This window comes from Rhineura floridana, chromosome 7 (assembly GCF_030035675.1).
Source record: "Rhineura floridana isolate rRhiFlo1 chromosome 7, rRhiFlo1.hap2, whole genome shotgun sequence".
Classification (NCBI taxonomy): domain Eukaryota; kingdom Metazoa; phylum Chordata; class Lepidosauria; order Squamata; family Rhineuridae; genus Rhineura; species Rhineura floridana.
The window spans coordinates 44,390,334-44,409,156 of record NC_084486.1 but is presented as its reverse complement, the minus strand read 5'-3'; the positions used below and the strand labels follow the sequence as shown (position 1 = coordinate 44,409,156).

Here is an 18,823-nt window from a genome sequence, read left to right as displayed (position 1 = left end):
CCTTCCAACAGTATCATTTTTGCACTGAATTCCAGCCATGCCATTATTAATATAAGTCAGATCTTGGCTAGTCTTCATCTTGTGAATATACAGTGTTTGAGAAAACATGTATTAATTCCAAATTACTTTCCCCATCTCCTCTCTTCTGAATATGAAGCTTGCCTTTCCATTGAGCTCATGTACAAATCATTTTGATTTATTTATTTTTACCTACTTTCAAATTAATTTCCATTTTATGGATGAAAAGCAATAGCTACAAATTAGACTGATCACCATTCACAGGAATAAATGTAAACTTCTCCGTTTTGGTGTCGTCATTTGGAACTAGGAACTTTAAAAATATATACCACCCCATTCCTATCACAGATTGAATGGTTCACACCTGCATATACGTAGCTTGCCAATTCATCCTTCACAGTGCAATCCTATATGAGTCTTCTCTGAAGTAAGCCCAATTGGGTTTAATAGGACATATACTACATTGTGAGGGGGTAGAAACACACCCGCTGTTCTGACGGTTCCAGTGCGTCTCCACCTCTCTTTTGTGAAAACAGGGGCACACAATACTAGTTAAAGCCTGCCCCTTTTTACTGTAAAGCCTGGTGGGAGCAGCTTGAGTGCATTTTTAAAAATTCAGCTTCAAAGAGATTTTGCAACTCATTGACAGATCAACCCTTTCCACCTCCAGGAGTGGCTAATGGAAATGCTTTGGGGTAGACGACCAGCGTGTTCGCAGCTTAAGATGCTTTATGGATCAAATGAGTGGAAGCAATGCATGCCATGACCAGCTTGGAGGATCGTTAATAATGTATGCTCGACAACTGTATAAGGGGAACCATTGTGGTAAGCTTTAGGGATGGGAACTTGTGGCCTTCCAGATATTGTTGGACAACCTCATTCCTGACCATTGGTCATGCTGGTTGGAGCTAATGCGAGCTGGAATCCAACAACATCTGAAAGACCACATTCCTTTAAAGATGAACTAAAGGTGAGCAGCAGAACTTTGAACTGTGCTGTTTCCAAACACAGTTCAAAAGGCTGGTGCTTACCTTTGAAGCCCTGAATGGACCTGGGTTACTTAATGGAATGCCTGATCCCAACCTACCTGTGAACTCACGTTGCCAATGGAGGCTCTTCTCTGGGTGCCTCGCCATCTGAGGGAAGCTGCCAAAGTGGGTTTTGCTTCAACAGTGTATCTACTTGCCAAACTATAAAGAATGTAAACAAGACTCCCTTGAACTTTGGCTGTACTGTAATATATACTTCTAATGAACAAGCATTACCTCTAATGGATGGCGGCCTGATAACGCCCCTATTGGTGAGATGTCCTTTTGTAGCAGGAAAATGAAGGCTGGGAATAGCAGCATAGGCTTGAGGTGCATAGAATACTGGGGCTCCCAGGTAGGCTGCAGAAGGGTCATATACATGCCCAAATGTATAAGTATATTCTGGTAACACTGTTCCTCGCCCTCCTGTGCCTCTGGTGTATCTAACATAGCTGTCTTTGTCTACTGGCTTGGCTAATGTGACTTCAATGGGAGAACCATCCAACACCTTAAAACAAAAAAGAGATAGACAGAAAAATGAGACTTCCTGATACATGAAAACACTCTACATTTCTGTGGCAGATACTAAACCTCTCACTTCTCAGCAGTGGCAGGTGGCGGCTCCATGTCAGCAGGGCAGTGGAATCCACTCCATGCTTTAGTCTGAACTTTCAAGGAGCTGTCCAAAGTTTGGACTAAAACCCGGATTGGATTCCACAGCCCCACTGACATGGAGCTACCAGCCACCAATGCTTCTCAGATATGATCTAGGATCAAAGTATTTGGAGGGATGCCTCATTCTGAATGCAGCTGAATTAGATGCCATCCATGGTGGCCTTGCTGTTGTTTCCCACCTTAGGGCCTTCAGGTGGAACACCACTGGATATATCTCTATTTAACAGGAGGCACATGTGCAGTTGTGATCTTTAACATGCTATCATCACATGGATAACCCTGGATGTATTGGCAGTCTCTATGCCAGCACTATACCCTTGATATGCCCACATGGCAAGTGGCAGTCAAGTACTACAGGGATCAGAATCTGATCATTGACCTTGGAACAGTGTAGGCTGGTACTTTGGCATCTGAACAATTATAGAACTCTAAATAGCAAGCATGCTGTTAGTCTTACTAATCATGTGCTAAACGTCTCATGATCCAGACCCTAACAATGAATCATGTAGTAAAGATTCCTACGACCATGAAACTCATTGTACTGTAAGCCAAAGCCATTCAGGTCAACCCCTCACAACTCTGGCAAGCCTTTTATTGCTAGCACTATATTCTATGTATGTGTTTGTGTGTATGTACATACACATTATGAAATCTTATTTTCTCATATACATGCAGCTCTCCTTAGACACCTTCCAGCAAATACTAAATTAATCCAGCATTACCTTCCCATTTAAGACGTTCATGGCTTCGACAGCATCTTCTCGGTTATTAAAGTGCACAAATGCATAGTCTCTGATTTTCTTTACTCGTTCCACTGAGCCTTGTAGAAAAGATTGGGAGGTTAGGTCTGCCATGGCTATTACTAGACTGAAAAGTGTGTGCTCGCATTCTGTCATTGATCTGCCACATAATACAATTAAAGTGTTTGTTGTTTTACGGTAAATGAATATTAGATCCTGGCACTGCAAGCCATGAACCAATTATAGAAGCTTAGTGATGTGCACATTTATGCTTCTTTTTTGTCCTTTGGTATGCTTGTCACTGGTGTTCAGAAATGTGTTACTCAAAATGGGTGTGATGAACCTCTTTGCACATGTGCCTATCTGCATAGTTGGAAACATCACGCAAACATAAAGAACCTCCAAAGTACATGTGCAAAATAATGCCTAGACATGGGGCCCATCCTTACCTAACTGCAAAATCCACATTTTCCATATGTTGTTGGTGGCCTCAAGATCCATACATGTCCTGTTTGTGTTCGGATTATTGTGAAATCCCAATTGTCAAGCAAACCATATGCTTTAGCATTGGCCACTCCCCTAAGTCCACCCCTTTTCAGTGATTGGTCCATAATAGTTTGCTTTTTGTGTGCTTTTGGGGAAGAGCGCAGAAACCCTGTATCTTTTAAAAAAATTCCTACACATGCACAGGTTTGTGGATGTGCTGTTGGGTGGGAAGGAGACAAGGGGCTTGGCATATGATGGAGGAATGTCCATGGACCTCCTATTGTAGCATCTGAGTGCACCGACGTTAATGCAATTGATTATTGGTTTAGGAAACCATATTGGTTTTTTGTGGTATTCCTAATGCGGATTTTTTAATGGGAAAATCCATACTAGCTTGCAATGCCATGGACAGGCCCATGGTTAGAGATGGCATAGAATATTCGCAAAATTGGATTTGGTATTAAATTCTAGGATACTCTGCAAGTTCGTCTCGTCAGTGAATAGGCTCCCACTCTTTGTGTATGTTCACGGCTGTTGGCAACACCACAATTTTTTTAAAAAAATCAGCAGCGAGAATTACGTATTTACATAATTATTTTTGTAATCAGCTGCTGCTGTATACATTATATAAATTATACAGCAGCATTCAGAATAATGGGACAAATTACATAATTTTTCAGAAAAAATACCCCCTCCAAAAAAGGGAGAACCAGGAATCGCAATAACTAGAGGAACACAATTTATGGCAAATCGTAACTGGCAGCCCATTTGATGAACTGAAAAACAAAACTAATCAGATAGAGAACCCCATCCCTAGACATGGTTTAAGTGTTTGGATTTTTTGTGGATCTCAGCCTGGATGAATTAACTTCAGGAAGGCTAGGGTTTAACTTACAAGCAAAATATATCTATATTACATCTAACTGCTAAATATTTTTCACAGTGAGGAATTCCATAGCTAAAGAGGGGAATGGGAGTGATGATGGGAAGGTCTTGCAGCAGCCCTTTGGCTGGGTTGGGGGAATGGGGCACGCCCCAGACCTGTCCTTCCTACCCCCCGATTGTTTTGGGAAATTGCCTTCTTTTTCATTTGTAACATGACAGACAATGACAGCCTCCATTTAAAGAATGGCAGCTTGTTTTAAGAAGAGGAGCAATTTAAGAATAGGGCCATCTGAAAATTCAGTGAATGAGGCAGAGCAAGTGCACAACAAAGGCCTCATCTGGAAGAGCCCCCCAAAGTCTGCCCACTCAAGTATTTCCCTGGCTAAGAGTGGCTTTTCATGCTCTATAACTCTATAATTACTTAAATAATCCTGAAAATAACAGCCAATATAGTCACATGACCTTTGAAAAGTTAAGTATTAAAACTTTGTATTATGGGCTAGAGTTAGACTCTACTTCTTAGACTTTCCTTTGCTCTGCTTTTCAGTCTCAGTTTCACTTGTGTTCTGTACCCAGCTAGGAATAAATAGGCATGTTTGCCTGCAGTCAGAAGTAAGAGTTTGTTTATTCTACAGTTATTATGATGAGTAGAGCAAGATTGGGTGCTTATTGCTAAAGGGTGAAATAAAGAGATAATCTAAAGTGATCTGAAAGAAAAACCCTACCCTAAGTTACCCTTTGCTCTTTTAAAGCACTCACTATATTCACAGTCATAGTGGCTATTTTTCCTCCTTTTTCTTGAGAACTTAGCAAAGGATGAAAACAGCCCTAGAGGAACAGAAACACTTCTGTGCACACTACAGTTGCTGGCTGGCTGGTTGGCTACCTAAGCTGTAATTCAGGCCTAATTTCAGATTTTCCCAATGTATGAAGCTCAACTTGAGGCCTTTTCAGGGTTCAGTGACTCACGAGCACTTAGTAAATGTGATTTTTCTTGCATTTGAAAAGAAACGACAGCTAACCTTAATTTTTATATAAAAATTACATTACTTTAATGCTACTGTTTAAACAATGATTTTTCGATGCTATGCATTTTTCTCTCTGAAAAGGTGTACAGTGAACATACCATTCTGAAAGCTTTCTTGTATGTTTAGCAAGCATTCTTATAAGTTTACAAAAGGCAGTCTCTTATGCAGCAAATATTTTACAAAGTTAAGGACTGAATATCATTGACTTCAACTAGAAAGTTATGCATATCGTTCTCAGTCCACTCCCCATAAATGATTGACTATGGTTGCATTGTACTCTGTTTCCAAACCTGTTTTTTTTGGTATTGGTGTTGTGATACAAGTTTAAAACTGATTTTTTGAGAAAACAAGCTCCATATTAGTTTTCACTCCTTAGTTGCAGCATAAACTACTTTGTTTGTTTCATACTTTTGGTATCCCCTTGTTCACTGTATCCTTATCATCCTTTTTTCTTATGAAACAAAAAAAATGGCCAGTCACTTAATTCCTGGAGTTCATACTAAATTGTCTGTTACCTTGACCTTTACATAGCCTATCATGTACGTTAACACACTCTCTGTGGAGGAGTGAATGGGAAGGTCACAGCCTTTCCTTTCCCCTGGCTCTCACATCCTCTCCACCAGTGTGTGTGTGGGGGATTGGCTGGAGCTATGCACCTCCCCCCCCCAAATGTCCCATCTGGAAATATGAAATGTTGCTGCCTCACTTAATAAAGAAGGGTGGCTACAGGGCTGGTCTGCAGCCCTTACTTAATCTTCACAATCTAATGTTCCAGATTTTCTTCTTAAGATTTTAAATTTGATTTTCTTTTCTTTTTTTCTTGATGAATGGAAATTCCTCAAGAACTCTTGCCCAAATCATTACTTTGCTGATCAATGAGAAGCAGAACCAGCCACCAGCAAATCTCTTATATCTAATTTCAGTTCATGTCATATACACTACAATACATTAACTCATGGCACTCTGGAAAAATAGTAGAATTGGGTGCCGTGGATGGACGCGTTTGTGCTATAGTTTTGATTTCTGAATACTTAGGTATTTTATATGTTCTAAATTTGCTACCAAACCCTAAGGGATAGGGAAGATAAGACATCTAAATAAACAGAATTGTGATATTGTATAATCACAGCACACATATATCTTCAGGAAAAATAAAGCTTTTCTTTTTTAAAGTCCTCTGACAGAAGCTATATAGTTAGCTACATACATAGACTTCTGAATCGAGGCATAACTGCTTCTCTTATCATTTGGTTTCTGTATCTTCCCTTGGGGCCATAATGAGCCACTGGAGAATTTGTGTTCTGAGTTCTGTGCAAGGGAGGTTTTATCCCTGTTAATTTATGTTTTGATGGCTGATTATGCAATATTTTATTAAACTATTTCAGAGAATACAGTCTGTTAAAATGCCAGTTGAGGTCCGTGGCTTGCACAACAACAACAACAAAAGGGTTAAGCTTTCTTTCAGGCATGTACAATTAAACTAATTTGAGTGTTAGTTGGTTTAGGCCATAATCCTAACTCCTGGCAGGCAGTAGCAAGGCTCAACAAAGTGGCAGACATATCGCTGCTTCCACAGCCCTGCTGCTTGCACAGGCCAGGGCATGGGCATGGTCAGGAAAATCTGCAGGTTTGCTGTGCCAGGTCGCGTATGTGATGTGTCCTTCCCCCCCTCCCCTGTTATCCTTTGATTTATCTGAGAGATGCTGATTGGCAGAAAGTAACCCAGCAGGTTGTAGCAGGGATTTGAATGTGGGTTTGGTGTGTAGGTCTTAAGGAATGAGCTTGTTGTGTGAGTCCTGGAATGGGAGCACAATATGGAATTCTATGCAAGTAAAATATTGCACTTCAAAACATTCCAAGTTTGTTTTGAAACTTGAGCACTTAGTGCCATCTTATATTACATACAATTTAAAGGAGTCAGTAGCCAAACTCCATATGGGCAGAAGAAAACATTTCTGTTTTTGTTTGAAATTTATGGAGGATTGCCAATTTGTCCAATTAAAAATAGTCATTCTGTGGGTTTTCATCATCCTGAATGAAATACATTTTATAATGATTACAGGGTTGTTTGCTGCCAATATATATGTGTGTGTGTGTGTGTGTGTGTGTGTTTAGCTGTGTATCTTCCAAGAGGAATGGGGGAAGAACTTGCATTCCAGTAGTAGCATCTCAGCAGCCACTCTGGGCTCCTACTGGGAGGGAGGGATATAAATTCAATAAATAAATAAATATTTGCTCCCCAGTCCTACATTTTTCATGGAAATGCTTTGCTCTTTTCTTGATATTCCCAAAAGTTAAAAGGATTTCAATTGAATAAATGTTAAATATTTCTTTTTTTACAGTTTGTTGTCCTTATTAGTTTACCAATACCTTCTGAACAACTCTGATCAAGCTGCCCCCTTTTTTCCCTTTATTTTACCTGGTTTAAAATTGTTGAATTCTTTTTCAATTGTCTCTTCAGTGGTTGATAACATAAGATTTCGCACATAGAGGATTTTCACTGATGACATTGTATCTTCATCAGCCTCAACCTCTGGCTCTGCCCAATCTACAGCTATGGGATGTCCCCATAATTGTATCCTTCCTGTGAAATAATTCCACAAATATGACTTTCATTAAAAATAAATATAATGGAATGAATCTGATGAAGTCATACTCATATGTAGTCCACTGAAATCAAGTCCATTGATTTCAGTGTGTCTACTCTGAGTATGACTTGGAAAGAGCCCAAGAAGTGGGTGATTTTTGAAGGGAAGAGAGTGTTTTTTCCCTACAGAGGTTTATTGCTAAAATGAATGTTGTCTACTTTGAAAGGTGCTATTAAATATATATAGCAAGAGGTGAGAACACAGAGGATCTCATTTCCTATAGATAGCATTTGATTTCTTGAATGTACTGAGAGTGAAATGCACTTTCTGCAATAATCAGTGCTGTGCCAAACATTACTGCTGTGAGTCTCTTGGTTAGCCAGGCCTGGTGATGGCCTGTCTCAACACTATTTGATTTCATCTCAGAAGATCTGGTGCCACACCTGAAGGCTACACATGCAGCAAAATGTAGTGGTAGAATTCTGAGTGACATCATTTTTGGTGGGTGATCTCAATTTTAGTCGGCTCACTGGAAATTGGCACCACCACTGCCAGAACAGATCTGGTATTAAGGGGATGTAGAGGTGGTGCAAAGATGGTAGCAAAAACAGATGCTTGATCTATTTCCAGGAAAAATCTGAGGAAATGTGTGCAATGTCTCAAGCGGCTGATTTGAAGTCGCAATTTTTCAAGATGTATTGGATTGTCTCTGGATTGGAGAAATCTGAATTTACAGGGGAAAACCAGTTTAAGGGGACCTCATATGGATGACGCTGCTTAAATGGGAACACAAATAGCTTCAAATACACAGTCAGCGCAGGCATCCACAAGCCCTAAGACAATATATAAAAATGTTTCAGCAGCTTTTTGAGGCCTCATCTCTTGGTTTCCTTCTTTGGGTGCTGGGCCCTTTCCCCACTTCCTAATAGATTGTGCACCCTGAACTCTTTCTCCCACTGCTCCTGCTGGTCCATTTGACTGCCTCGTCACCACTTATAGACCCTTTATATATACTGCAATATTTTTACGCATGTCACCTGGTAGCAGTTTTCGTCTTGCCATAGCCGCTGCCCGATGGCTTCCATATTCTACAAAAGCGAAACCACGGTTTTTTGCTTTATCAGCAGCACTGGGATAGACAATGACATCGACGACACCATCTGTAACTTTCCTCATCTCTGCTAAAATTTCTTCCTTCTTCTTCATTTTCGGGATTCCTCCTACAAATAAACGGCAGTTGTCTACACTGGCACAAACCCCTAGGAGTCGACCGTTCCTGCATACAAACAACAGTTCCATTTTTGTGGTAAAACAGGCTTAGTTTTTTGAGAAATCGTGACCCCTGACTACAGCTTAGAGCCAATGCTGTCATGTCAAATTTTATGAACAGTGTAGTTAGTCAAGTGGAAGTAAATTAGCCCTTAAAATATAAAGGACTGCAGACTTCCAGGTATTAATTACTTAACATAAAATTCAGATTTTTGTTGGGGGGAGAGGAGGAATGTTAAGAATAGGTTACAGCAGGGATAGTCTGCATGGTACCTTGCTCTTCAGATGTTGTAATACTACAACCCCCTCAGCCATGACCATTGACCATGCTGGTTGGGACTGATGGTAGTCCCAAACAACTGGAGGGTGCCACATTGGCTACTCTGGGCTAGACAGTTTGGTCATGCAAGTAATTCCCATCTAAAAAATTAACAAGAGAAGGTTTTATACTGCAAATGAAAATTAAAAGCAGCAAAGGTTTGTTAACACATAACCAACAGCCATGCATTTTTTTCAGTGATAAGAAATTCTGGAAAGCAATTGCCCTGAGTGTTTCACAAAGAAAAATAACAGCATCAACCACCACCACCACATCACCGCTCTGGACACCAGCTATGCTTCTTGAACTGTCACGTTGTCAATACAGTCAGGGGTCAACTCCTCTCACACCCAAACTGGACATCTTGAAAATTCCTTTGCCACAAATGCCACTTCCCTTACATGACTTTCTTGCCTCTAGTTGGCAGCTATGGGCTCGCAGGCTAGCAGACCTGGCCCACAGGTCTTTCATCTGCTGATTGTTACCATAAACCTTTGCTATGCTGTGTGTGTTTTTAGACAAGGAGGAAAACCTGGCTGGAAGATGAGGCATGTATATCAGTAACCAGTTAACACAGAAACATGGCGATACAAGCTAGTTTGTTTATTTGATTTCAGTCTTAGGAGTGAACCAACTGCCATCTACAACCAACTACCCGTGGGAAGAAAGGGGGCCTGAGGGAGGCAAGTGAGGATAACACCAGGCACCTGCCTGTTCCAATTGCCAGTAGACAATGCTGGACCAACAGTCTGACTAGGTATAAGGCAGTTTCCTTTCCTTTTTTTTGGCTTTAAGGACTTTTATCGCATTTTAGTCATATTGAACTACTTTGAGGATGTCAATTGAAAAGTGGGAAATGCAAATCCACTAAATAAACAATGCTTACCTAATTTCATAATTATTCAGTTGCCTGATTGCATTCCTGGCTTCCTGTTTGTTGGAGAATGTCACAAAAGCATATCCCCTGTTGTTTCCATTGAAGTCCATCATCATCCTCATTTCATAGATTTTTCCAGTCTGTAAAAGCAAAAGCATGAACTTCTATAAACCAAACTGGTCTGCACCAGAGAACATCTCTGGAGAAGAACAGCCTAGGAGCCTGAATGACGTGAATGGGATTTCCCACACATGGTCTTATTCCCCTATGCAGTTGAGTTATATTTCACAATATTTTAAATGTAGTTAATAAAGTGGCCCTAGCTTAAACTCCTGTCTTGCCTCTTTATTTCTGGTTCCTGTTGCAAAGTTCTGTTGCTTTCTTAAATTCTGTTTGAGTCCCTGTTTCACTCCAGACTAGCTCGACCATTGTCCTTCATCATAAACCAGAGCATGTTTTACTCAAGATATGCTTTCTGGCCCATGTACGAAATCAAAATAAACAGAGGCAGAATATGTCGAAGGCCAGCCCATAAATGACCTCAGTTAACACAGCCTGATAACACTCTCTGAGCTTCTGTGCTTTTCTCAGGAATCTTTGGGTGCACTCATCCAAATATAAGTAATGATTTCTTTTGCATTTTCTTGTCTGTTGTTGTAAATACTATTACTGCTTGTGTCGAGAATAACATGGGGGGGGGGATAAAGCTTCCAAGTCACAGCCTACTCCCAAGTGGCAGGAAAACAGCTTCTGATTCAACTCAGTACAGCTTACTTAATGAAAGCTGTGACGTGACACTTCTGGTTCCTCTCTGGTTCCCCACCGACAGTTGGGGAAATTGTTGAAAGGCAGAATTGACTATTTCTGTTTGGACTGTTTTCATGCTCTCATTGGACAATGCTGTGGTCAGAGCCATGCAATGGGACACTGGGTATTCTTTGAACATTTTAAAGATGGGGCAAGAAAGGATCAGCATCTTATGTGTTTCCTCTCTCTATGCTTCTGGTCTTGTATGCTTCTTACCCCACAAGAGATGTCTGCTCTGTGCCTGCATGGGCATTTGGTGCTTTCCTGGTAAATTGTTGAAGTTATTCCACATATACCTATCAGGCTGTGTGGAAACATATTACGCATGCATTTCAAAGTGCTTTGCTTTTACACACGGGAGTGATTTATTGGACTGTTCCTATGAATGAAATTTACAACACTTGGAAGTGGTCCTAGGTCAGGTGTGGGGGATCTTTGCTGAACTACAACTCCCATCATCCCTGGTCACTGGCCATGCTTGGTGGAGCTGATGGGAATTGTAGTTCAGCAACATTGGAGTGCCAAAGGTTCCCCACACCTGTTCTAAGTGGACATTCTATAAGACTGAATAATCTTTTCATAGGTTACTCCAGAGCTTGGAAAAGTTACTTTTTTGAACTACAACTCCCATCAGCCCAATCCAGTGACCATGCTGGCTGGGGCTGATGGGATTTGTAGTTTAAAAAAAGTAACTTTTTCAAGCTCTGGGTTACTCATAGATTGAATGCACAGGTCCTTATGCGAAGATCTTGTAAAGAACAATGAAATAGGTTTAATTAGACATTTATCTCTACAAGGCCTGAGCAAAATGTCCACTTGATAATTCAGATGATTTTCTGTGCATAGTTTCCTAATATACATATACATATTTTTGCCAGCAAGTTCTCCCAGTAGAATGCATTTTGTACACTGTTTTCACTACTATACATATTTTTTTGTGCACTTATTCCTAATATATGGATTTGTGTGCTCATATTTTTGGATAGAAAACTAGAAGGGAGGGCAGGATGGTCTGTGCATCCACCATCACTGCAAGGCACCAAGCAAGCAGGTGAGGTCTATGATGCTGGCATAGGACACAGGCCTCTGTCTGTGCAGATGATGCACAGTGGTCTTCACATGCATTGCAACTACCCTTCAATGTTTTGATGAGTGATCCTCATTCCACAGACAGCAAAGACATGCTTCACCAAGCTGACAACAGCAGAAAAGCAATGCTCCAGTTTTCGCATGAAGATTCAGCTAGATACTCATATAATGCACAGTTAGATTTTCCCACATCCCTAATTGCACAAACTCCTGACATGAGCAGCAACTATACTTTTTTGGCAAAGGGGAAAATGTGCTGCAGTTGAAGATTTCTCATATTTACATGATGTACCCTTTATACGTTTTTCCTATGTTTTGTATTTTTGCAAAACCCTTTGACCTGTCGTCAGGGCTTGCACCTTTCAGTGATACTGTCACAAACAGTTTTACAGAAGTTAATAGGAGCAATGATGTGAATAAAGGCTGTAAGAATGTCCTCTCAGGACACAGTTCTAATAATTCACGTCTATTTAGAAGTCACTGTATTGAATTCAGATGTTCCATCATGTTTAACTCAGCTGCAGGAAATTGATTATTATAGTGTTGATTATAAAATGGTGTGGTAATAATTTTGGACTAAGTAGTATTAGTCTTATTTATTTTATCATAACTGTACACCATAAGAAGTGGATGGTGTACTCTTGTGTTACCCTCACAAACCCTACAAAGTAAGTTTCATTGAAGAAAGTAGGGTGGTCAGATGGAAAATAGGTCAGGTCTCCCGCACTTTTAATAGTTGTGTAGAAAAGTGACATTTCACAGATGTAGCTTGCCTGACAAGCTACAGTCGCTGAAATTTCCACTTCTGAACAAATATTAAAAGTGCAGGAGCTCAGTATTCATTTTCATCTGGCCACCCTAAGCCAAAGGTCATTCAATTAATGAGCTTCATGGTTGAGCAAGAATTTGAATCCAGATCTTCCCACTTCCATACTCTGTGCCATTACAAACAATACAATCTAGTTCATGGTACCAAAGTTTCACCTGTTTGTGCACTTAACTTTTAGCCAAGATTAAGTTGAAACTGGCATACAGGTGGAATAAATGATCAAGTAAAATGTTGGATATTTATTTATTTATAGGCAGCCCCAAACATGTAATAGATTGGCACAACGGCTCTAGTGCAACCCATTTTAGTCTGTGGATATATACTGTGAATCTCATCAGGAATTAATATTTCCAAATGAACGTAGATTGGTGAATGTAGCATCATAGCATAGACAGCAATTGGCTTGTTTAGGGATTTCATAAATAGCTTTGAGAATACATAATTCTGGAAAGTTATAGAAGATTAATAAAGTTTGTGCATTACAATAAAAAACAGCAATAAATCCTGTGGCACCTTTAAAGACCTAACACATTTATTGGATTAGGAGACAAGGGGAGACAGGAATCTTCTTCATGAGATGTAAGTTACCAGACGTGCAAAATATGCTCAAAACATTTATATAAAGCAGTGGAAACTATTGTAAGCATTTGTGGTTGGTTCTAGCTACTTTGGAGAAGGGGTATCTGGATCTGAACTAGCATTTTGAAATTCCTATAAACGTAAATGAAAAAGGCACCATATGCTCCATAATTACATTCAGTTAAAAATTGCTCTCTACCCATTTTTATATCTCACTGACAACACTTAGAAGTGGCATATGCAAGACTAAAAGGTATTCTTAGTTTCACTTGTGAAATCACCCTTAAGCACTGTATGCACAAAGTCCTCTTGAAAAGATATAGTTAGATTTCTGTTGATTGCACCCTAGAAGAAGGAAGCCTACTTGAAAATTGTTTTTGCAAATTGGCAATATCCAGTAAGTACTTAAAACCACACTAGTTCATCTGTAAATTTTTATACCTTTTTTAAAAAAATTATCATAAGCCCTGCTGGTTCAGGCCAAAGGCCCATCGAGTCCAGGACACTGTTCTCACATTGGCCAACCAGGTGTCCATGGGAAGCCCACAATCTTTCCTCTAGGGAGCTTAGGGGAATATTTTAAATCTTATAAAAATCACATAACAATAGTTAGGTTGAAAAGTAAGCCTTGCATGAAGCAATCTAGTTATTTCTATAGTCAAGCAGGGATTTGACCCCAGGCTTCAGACATAAACGGCTAATGCTTGAGGTACTGTGGCACACTGGCTATTTCCCATATTACGGGGGTAATATTCAATACTAGTCCTACTAAGAGTTGATATACTGAAGTTAATAGACATGCCTAACTTAGGTTCTTTAATTTCATTGGGTCTACTCGGAATAGGACTTAGTTGAATACAACACAGTGAGACATTCTCAGTGTAGGACAACATGTTTATCCTGTTATGTATGAAATGCTGCACAGGTCTTGGTCTTTTTTCTTTCCTTTTTTAAGCATCCTAATTCTGCTGAGAGGTTTGGGATTGCTGCCATCCACACAGTCACTCAACATTCTGATGTTGCTTTTAAAGCTTGCAAATCAGCCTATCCCTCTAATATATGCAAGTGAAGCAAACCTACTACATTTAAATTATTACTTTTTCACATAATGGGATGAGTTCATCTTCAAAGAGGTCTCGGGGTAATTTTCCAATGAAAATCTCACAGCCTCTTTCTGGCGGTGGTCCATCCCAGCCTGGTGGAGGCCCTCCATATTTCCTTTGGCCATTTTCCTGAATGGAAGAGAACAAAAGGTATTGTGAAGACCGGGTTAATCTCAACACTGCATGTCTCTTTATATACATCAGAGAGTTTTCTTTGCCTGGTTATGCCTTTCTCTGTCTTGAATCCTGGCCACCATTTGCTAACCTGGTGCCCTCCAGCTGTTTTGGATGGCACAATGAGAGTTTTAGTCCAAAACAGCTGGAAAGCACCTGGCTAGTGAAGGCTGTCTTAGAACCTTCACTCAGAGCAAGACATTTGGCAGTGCTAAGAAGCAACACCGTCCTGTCACCCAGCTGAGATTGTGAGACCAGCACAATCAGGAGGGGGTATCATATACAGCCACCAGGATTGGTATGGTTGCATGGCCCTTCCTTTTGCTGATGTAATTTCTCTCATTGCAGTGCTTGAATGAGAAGCTATCAAGTGATCACTGCCTCCTCCCTATTTCCTTGAGGTTGTGGGAATGAGAACCTGCTGGTAGACCCATACACTCCTGAAGGTGTATCAACTTTGATACTGAAGGTCATCAACTTTGTTTTGCAGTTTTGCACGTTGGACACCACTATCAGACTTTTGCCAGCTGCGCCCGTGATCTGCACCCTTTTGAGTCTTTGAAGCCTGGACTGCATTACTGGAATATTTGATCCTTGGATTGCCTACTGATCATGCTTTCTGAAACTGAACAGACGTCCTTTGGAAAGTGTTACTGGGTAGCTTTGCTACACAAAGTTCTCTGCAGAAGCTCTGCCAGCCTGGGAAACCACCTGCCCTGCCTCTTCTATGACTTTGGAAACCTACACCTGTGTTGAAGGGGAGGAGTCCACACCTCTGCTTACAAAGAGACTGTGCTGATACAAAACAAGCCTCCACTCTGAATAATGAAGTCTTGTAGGAGATATAGTAAATGGTTTTCTTTAGGGGCCTGGGGTGTTAATGGTTACTTCTTTGTTTTTAAAGATTGTTTTATTATGTTCATAATATTGAAAAGTTGTTTTTGCTTATTATATTTGTTATGTCACTGTTTTATTATTTTTTGTTATTAGGAAATTGTTTTTGCAATTGTTTTTGAGATGTATTTTTGTTCATCTTGTTGTAAGCCGCCTTGAGCACAATTTTATGTGGAAAGGCGGCATACAAATAAGATGATGCTGATGCTGATGATTTTGCATTCGGAGTACCATTAGGTGCAGCAACAGCAGGAATCAAATGTCCAATTGCATGTAGCACTGCACCTTATAATAGAATAATGTTATAATTTTGTAATACACACTGGGGGAAAAATACCATTTCTTTAGGCACTAACTTATGAAAGTCATTGAACAAACCCTAGGCAGGGAACTTCATTTACTTTCAAAGTAGTTTGAAAGTAGTAGTCATTTGACAGGAAAATTCCTACCTGAATCAAACTATATCCTGTGCGCTGAATTAATGTGCGGAGGGCAGCTTCTTTCTGTGTGCCGGCCAATCCATCCCTGGATTTTTGATTTGATTCCATTGTGAGTGATTATCACCAAAAAATCAGGTTAATTAGGGGTGCTCACTGCAATTAGATTTAAGATAAATTAAGCAGATTAATATTTATGAAAAGGAAAGCTCCACGATATCAGTGAGGATGCTGTACATGAATCACTCAAATAACGAGAAAACAAATATAGAAGACCCAACACCTTAACGAAGGAAAGAGAATCAAGCAAGTCCTTTGGGACACTGGTAGATTTTGTGGGGACCTTGGGCAAGAAATATCTAGCAAACCTCACTACATAGTTTATTTTTTCATTTTGTTTGGCAGATTTATAAACAGCTTCACAGCTAAAAGCCACTGTAGCGGCACACAATCAGATAAAATAAATAAGATAAAATAAGATAGAAGATAGACTAAATATATATATACAACTATTCCTAAAATTACCAGGTTGTGCTTCAGGGAGACCTTTCTTCAGGGAAAGTTAGTATTCAGGCAATTAGCGGTTTCAGGCACTGGGCTTTGAGATCCATTGTAGCTTCTTAATCGATGTGGACATGTTTCTCAACCACATCAATATTACCCTCCTCCCACAGGTCATTAGCCAGATGATTGGTGTTACTTGCATCCTTATTTTTTGGCTAGGGTAGGGAGGGCAAAGCAGCATCTCTGGGATTATTAAACATACAGAAAGCATGAAAGCAGCAGAGCTCCAGCTACCTGGTCTCCCCTAACCCTGGCACTTTGAAGAGAAACATCAGACAAGGCAGCTGCAGATAGCACAGCCATTTTCATTATGCCCCCAACTGTATTATACATTTAAACCAGCATTATACCACTTTAAACAGGCATGGCTTTCCCCAATGAATCCTGGGAACTGTAGAGGTCCCTGGGAAGAGGGATTGATTGTTAAACCACTCTGGAAACTGTAACTCTTTGAGGGGAATGAGAGTCTCCAAACAACTCTCAGAACCCTTAACAAACTATAGTTCCCAGGATTCTTTGGGGGAACCCATGACCGTTTAAAGTGGAATAATACTGCTTTAAATGTATAGTGCAGATAGGGCCTATATCTCTAATGCTCCTGGGCCCTCCCCCTGAGGCAGTGTCATTTGTGGTGGGGCTCAGAGGCATTGGGGATGGTAATGGCAGCTGCAGCCACCTGGCCCACCTCTTCACAATGCGGGGCCATATTTTCAGTTTGCCTTGATGCAGTTCCCAGCTCTAGGGGGGGGTCGCCCTAAGGGAGGTCTCGGGATGTTGGTATCCATTGCCATTCGAGTGGTTACTAGCATACCAGCTCCCCTAGTCCACCTTGCAACCTCTTTGGTTATCAAGTATGGGTTGATCAGTCTATTGATAATAAACGCTTACCTGCCCCTACAGCAATATAAACAGCAGATTAAGGGAAATTGGTCCAAATTAGAATATTATATTACCAAACTGGCTGCTTTGTACCCAAAATCCTTTGTAATAGTGGCAGGTGATTTAAATGCCAGAACAGGACAGAATGACCTTGTGCTGTATTCTCACTTCCATGAATGCCCACCCAACTATGAGGAGACCCATATGGTTCCCATTAGACAGTCCAAAGACAAGGGCTGTAACTATGCTGGCCTTTGTCTAATGCAAATGTTTAACAGACTGGACCTAGTAATACTAAATGAGAGTGTAGACGGTAATATTAATGGTGAATTTATATTTCTTTCAGGGTTGGGAGCCTCCACAATTGATTATTTCATTATTTTATATGATCTATTAAATTTAGTGTCTCATTGCAAGGTGGGCAAGATTATTGAGAGTGAGCATTTACCCATATATAGTAGTTGAGCCCAAAGTTTATCTTGAATCTTAAGGGCTGGACATATCTGTATTTGCATCTAATGTGCAATATTTAAAAAATACATGTTACATCAATTGGATTAGGGTGGGGAGTCTGAAAATTAATAACATGACAGCAGATTTAGAGATGAAATTTAATCCTTTCCTTCCCTGCTGTGTATCTGAGGAAAGTCTCTCTTTTGATGTTAGTATTTGGTGTCACTGGGAGCTTTCAGCCCAAAACAAATGCTAGTGTCAAAAGGGGGATTTTCCTCAGGACCACAGCAGAGGATGAAAGGGTTAAATTCCCTCTCCATACCTATTCTAATGCTATTAAGTATCAGCTCTCTCCCCACCCTCAACAGATGCAATTTGCATTAAAAAAATGTGCAGGCAAGTGTGTTTTTGGCCCTAAGAAAAGCAGTGTGTGAATTTAAGACATGCTGTTATCACCTCCTTCTACGTCCTGGAGGTGTCTATGCGTTTAATATGGAGCTTCCTCTCCTGTAATCTAATACAGCAGTTTTACCACTTCACATGTGTGGCTTGTGTGAATTTGGTTGGTGATATAAAATCAAAGACAAGAGAACTGAAGGTTTTCTTTCTTCAATTTAGGATCTGTAGGTATCTTGAATAAAAGATGACGGGATTGTGATTTTATTTAAGCAATGCTGTTGGAATGAATGTCTGTAGAAATAAATTAGTTCTTGGGGAATCACTTGTGTTCATTCATTGGGAAATATTTTAACAAAACATTTTGTTGGAAAGTAACTTAACTACACTAGTTTTTTTTATTTAAGTATCTTTAATACAGTGACAATAAGGTACAGAAACAGCTCTGCACCCTAAAGAGCTTTCAGATAAAGCAATATCATATGCCAAAGGAAAGGTGCAGCAATGCTCAAGGAAACCAAAAGGATGCATATGTGCAGAGCTCCCATTACAAGACATGTGACCACCTTGTTAATGGTGCTCCACTACAATATTCCACACTAAATTGTACAGGAAGTAAGCCTTCGTTATTGGTTAACATGTAGGTAGTTTCTGGTGAAGGGATGTGCATTCCACTGAGGAAAGAACTGACATATAAAAGAATCAA

At 40.2% G+C, this 18,823-nt stretch overlaps 1 protein-coding gene across 4 annotated transcripts in view; it reads right to left on the bottom strand.

The window, feature by feature from the left end:
* A1CF (APOBEC1 complementation factor) overlaps positions 1 to 18,823 on the bottom strand; it is a 59,464-nt gene that overhangs the window by 25,014 nt on the left and 15,627 nt on the right. For all 4 annotated transcript variants that reach the window (XR_009763970.1, XM_061635375.1, XM_061635373.1 and 1 more), the window contains exons 2-8: positions 15,838 to 15,981; positions 14,315 to 14,449; positions 9,923 to 10,053; positions 8,486 to 8,724; positions 7,280 to 7,444; positions 2,444 to 2,541; positions 1,284 to 1,554 (exon numbers count right to left, since the gene is read on the bottom strand). Coding sequence is in view for 3 of the 4 variants with exons in the window: in XM_061635375.1 (XP_061491359.1) it covers positions 1,284 to 1,554; positions 2,444 to 2,541; positions 7,280 to 7,444; positions 8,486 to 8,724; positions 9,923 to 10,053; positions 14,315 to 14,449; positions 15,838 to 15,936 (1,138 nt within the window). In the remaining variant the exon portion in view is untranslated. The remainder of the gene's footprint in view (positions 1 to 1,283; positions 1,555 to 2,443; positions 2,542 to 7,279; positions 7,445 to 8,485; positions 8,725 to 9,922; positions 10,054 to 14,314; positions 14,450 to 15,837; positions 15,982 to 18,823) is intronic.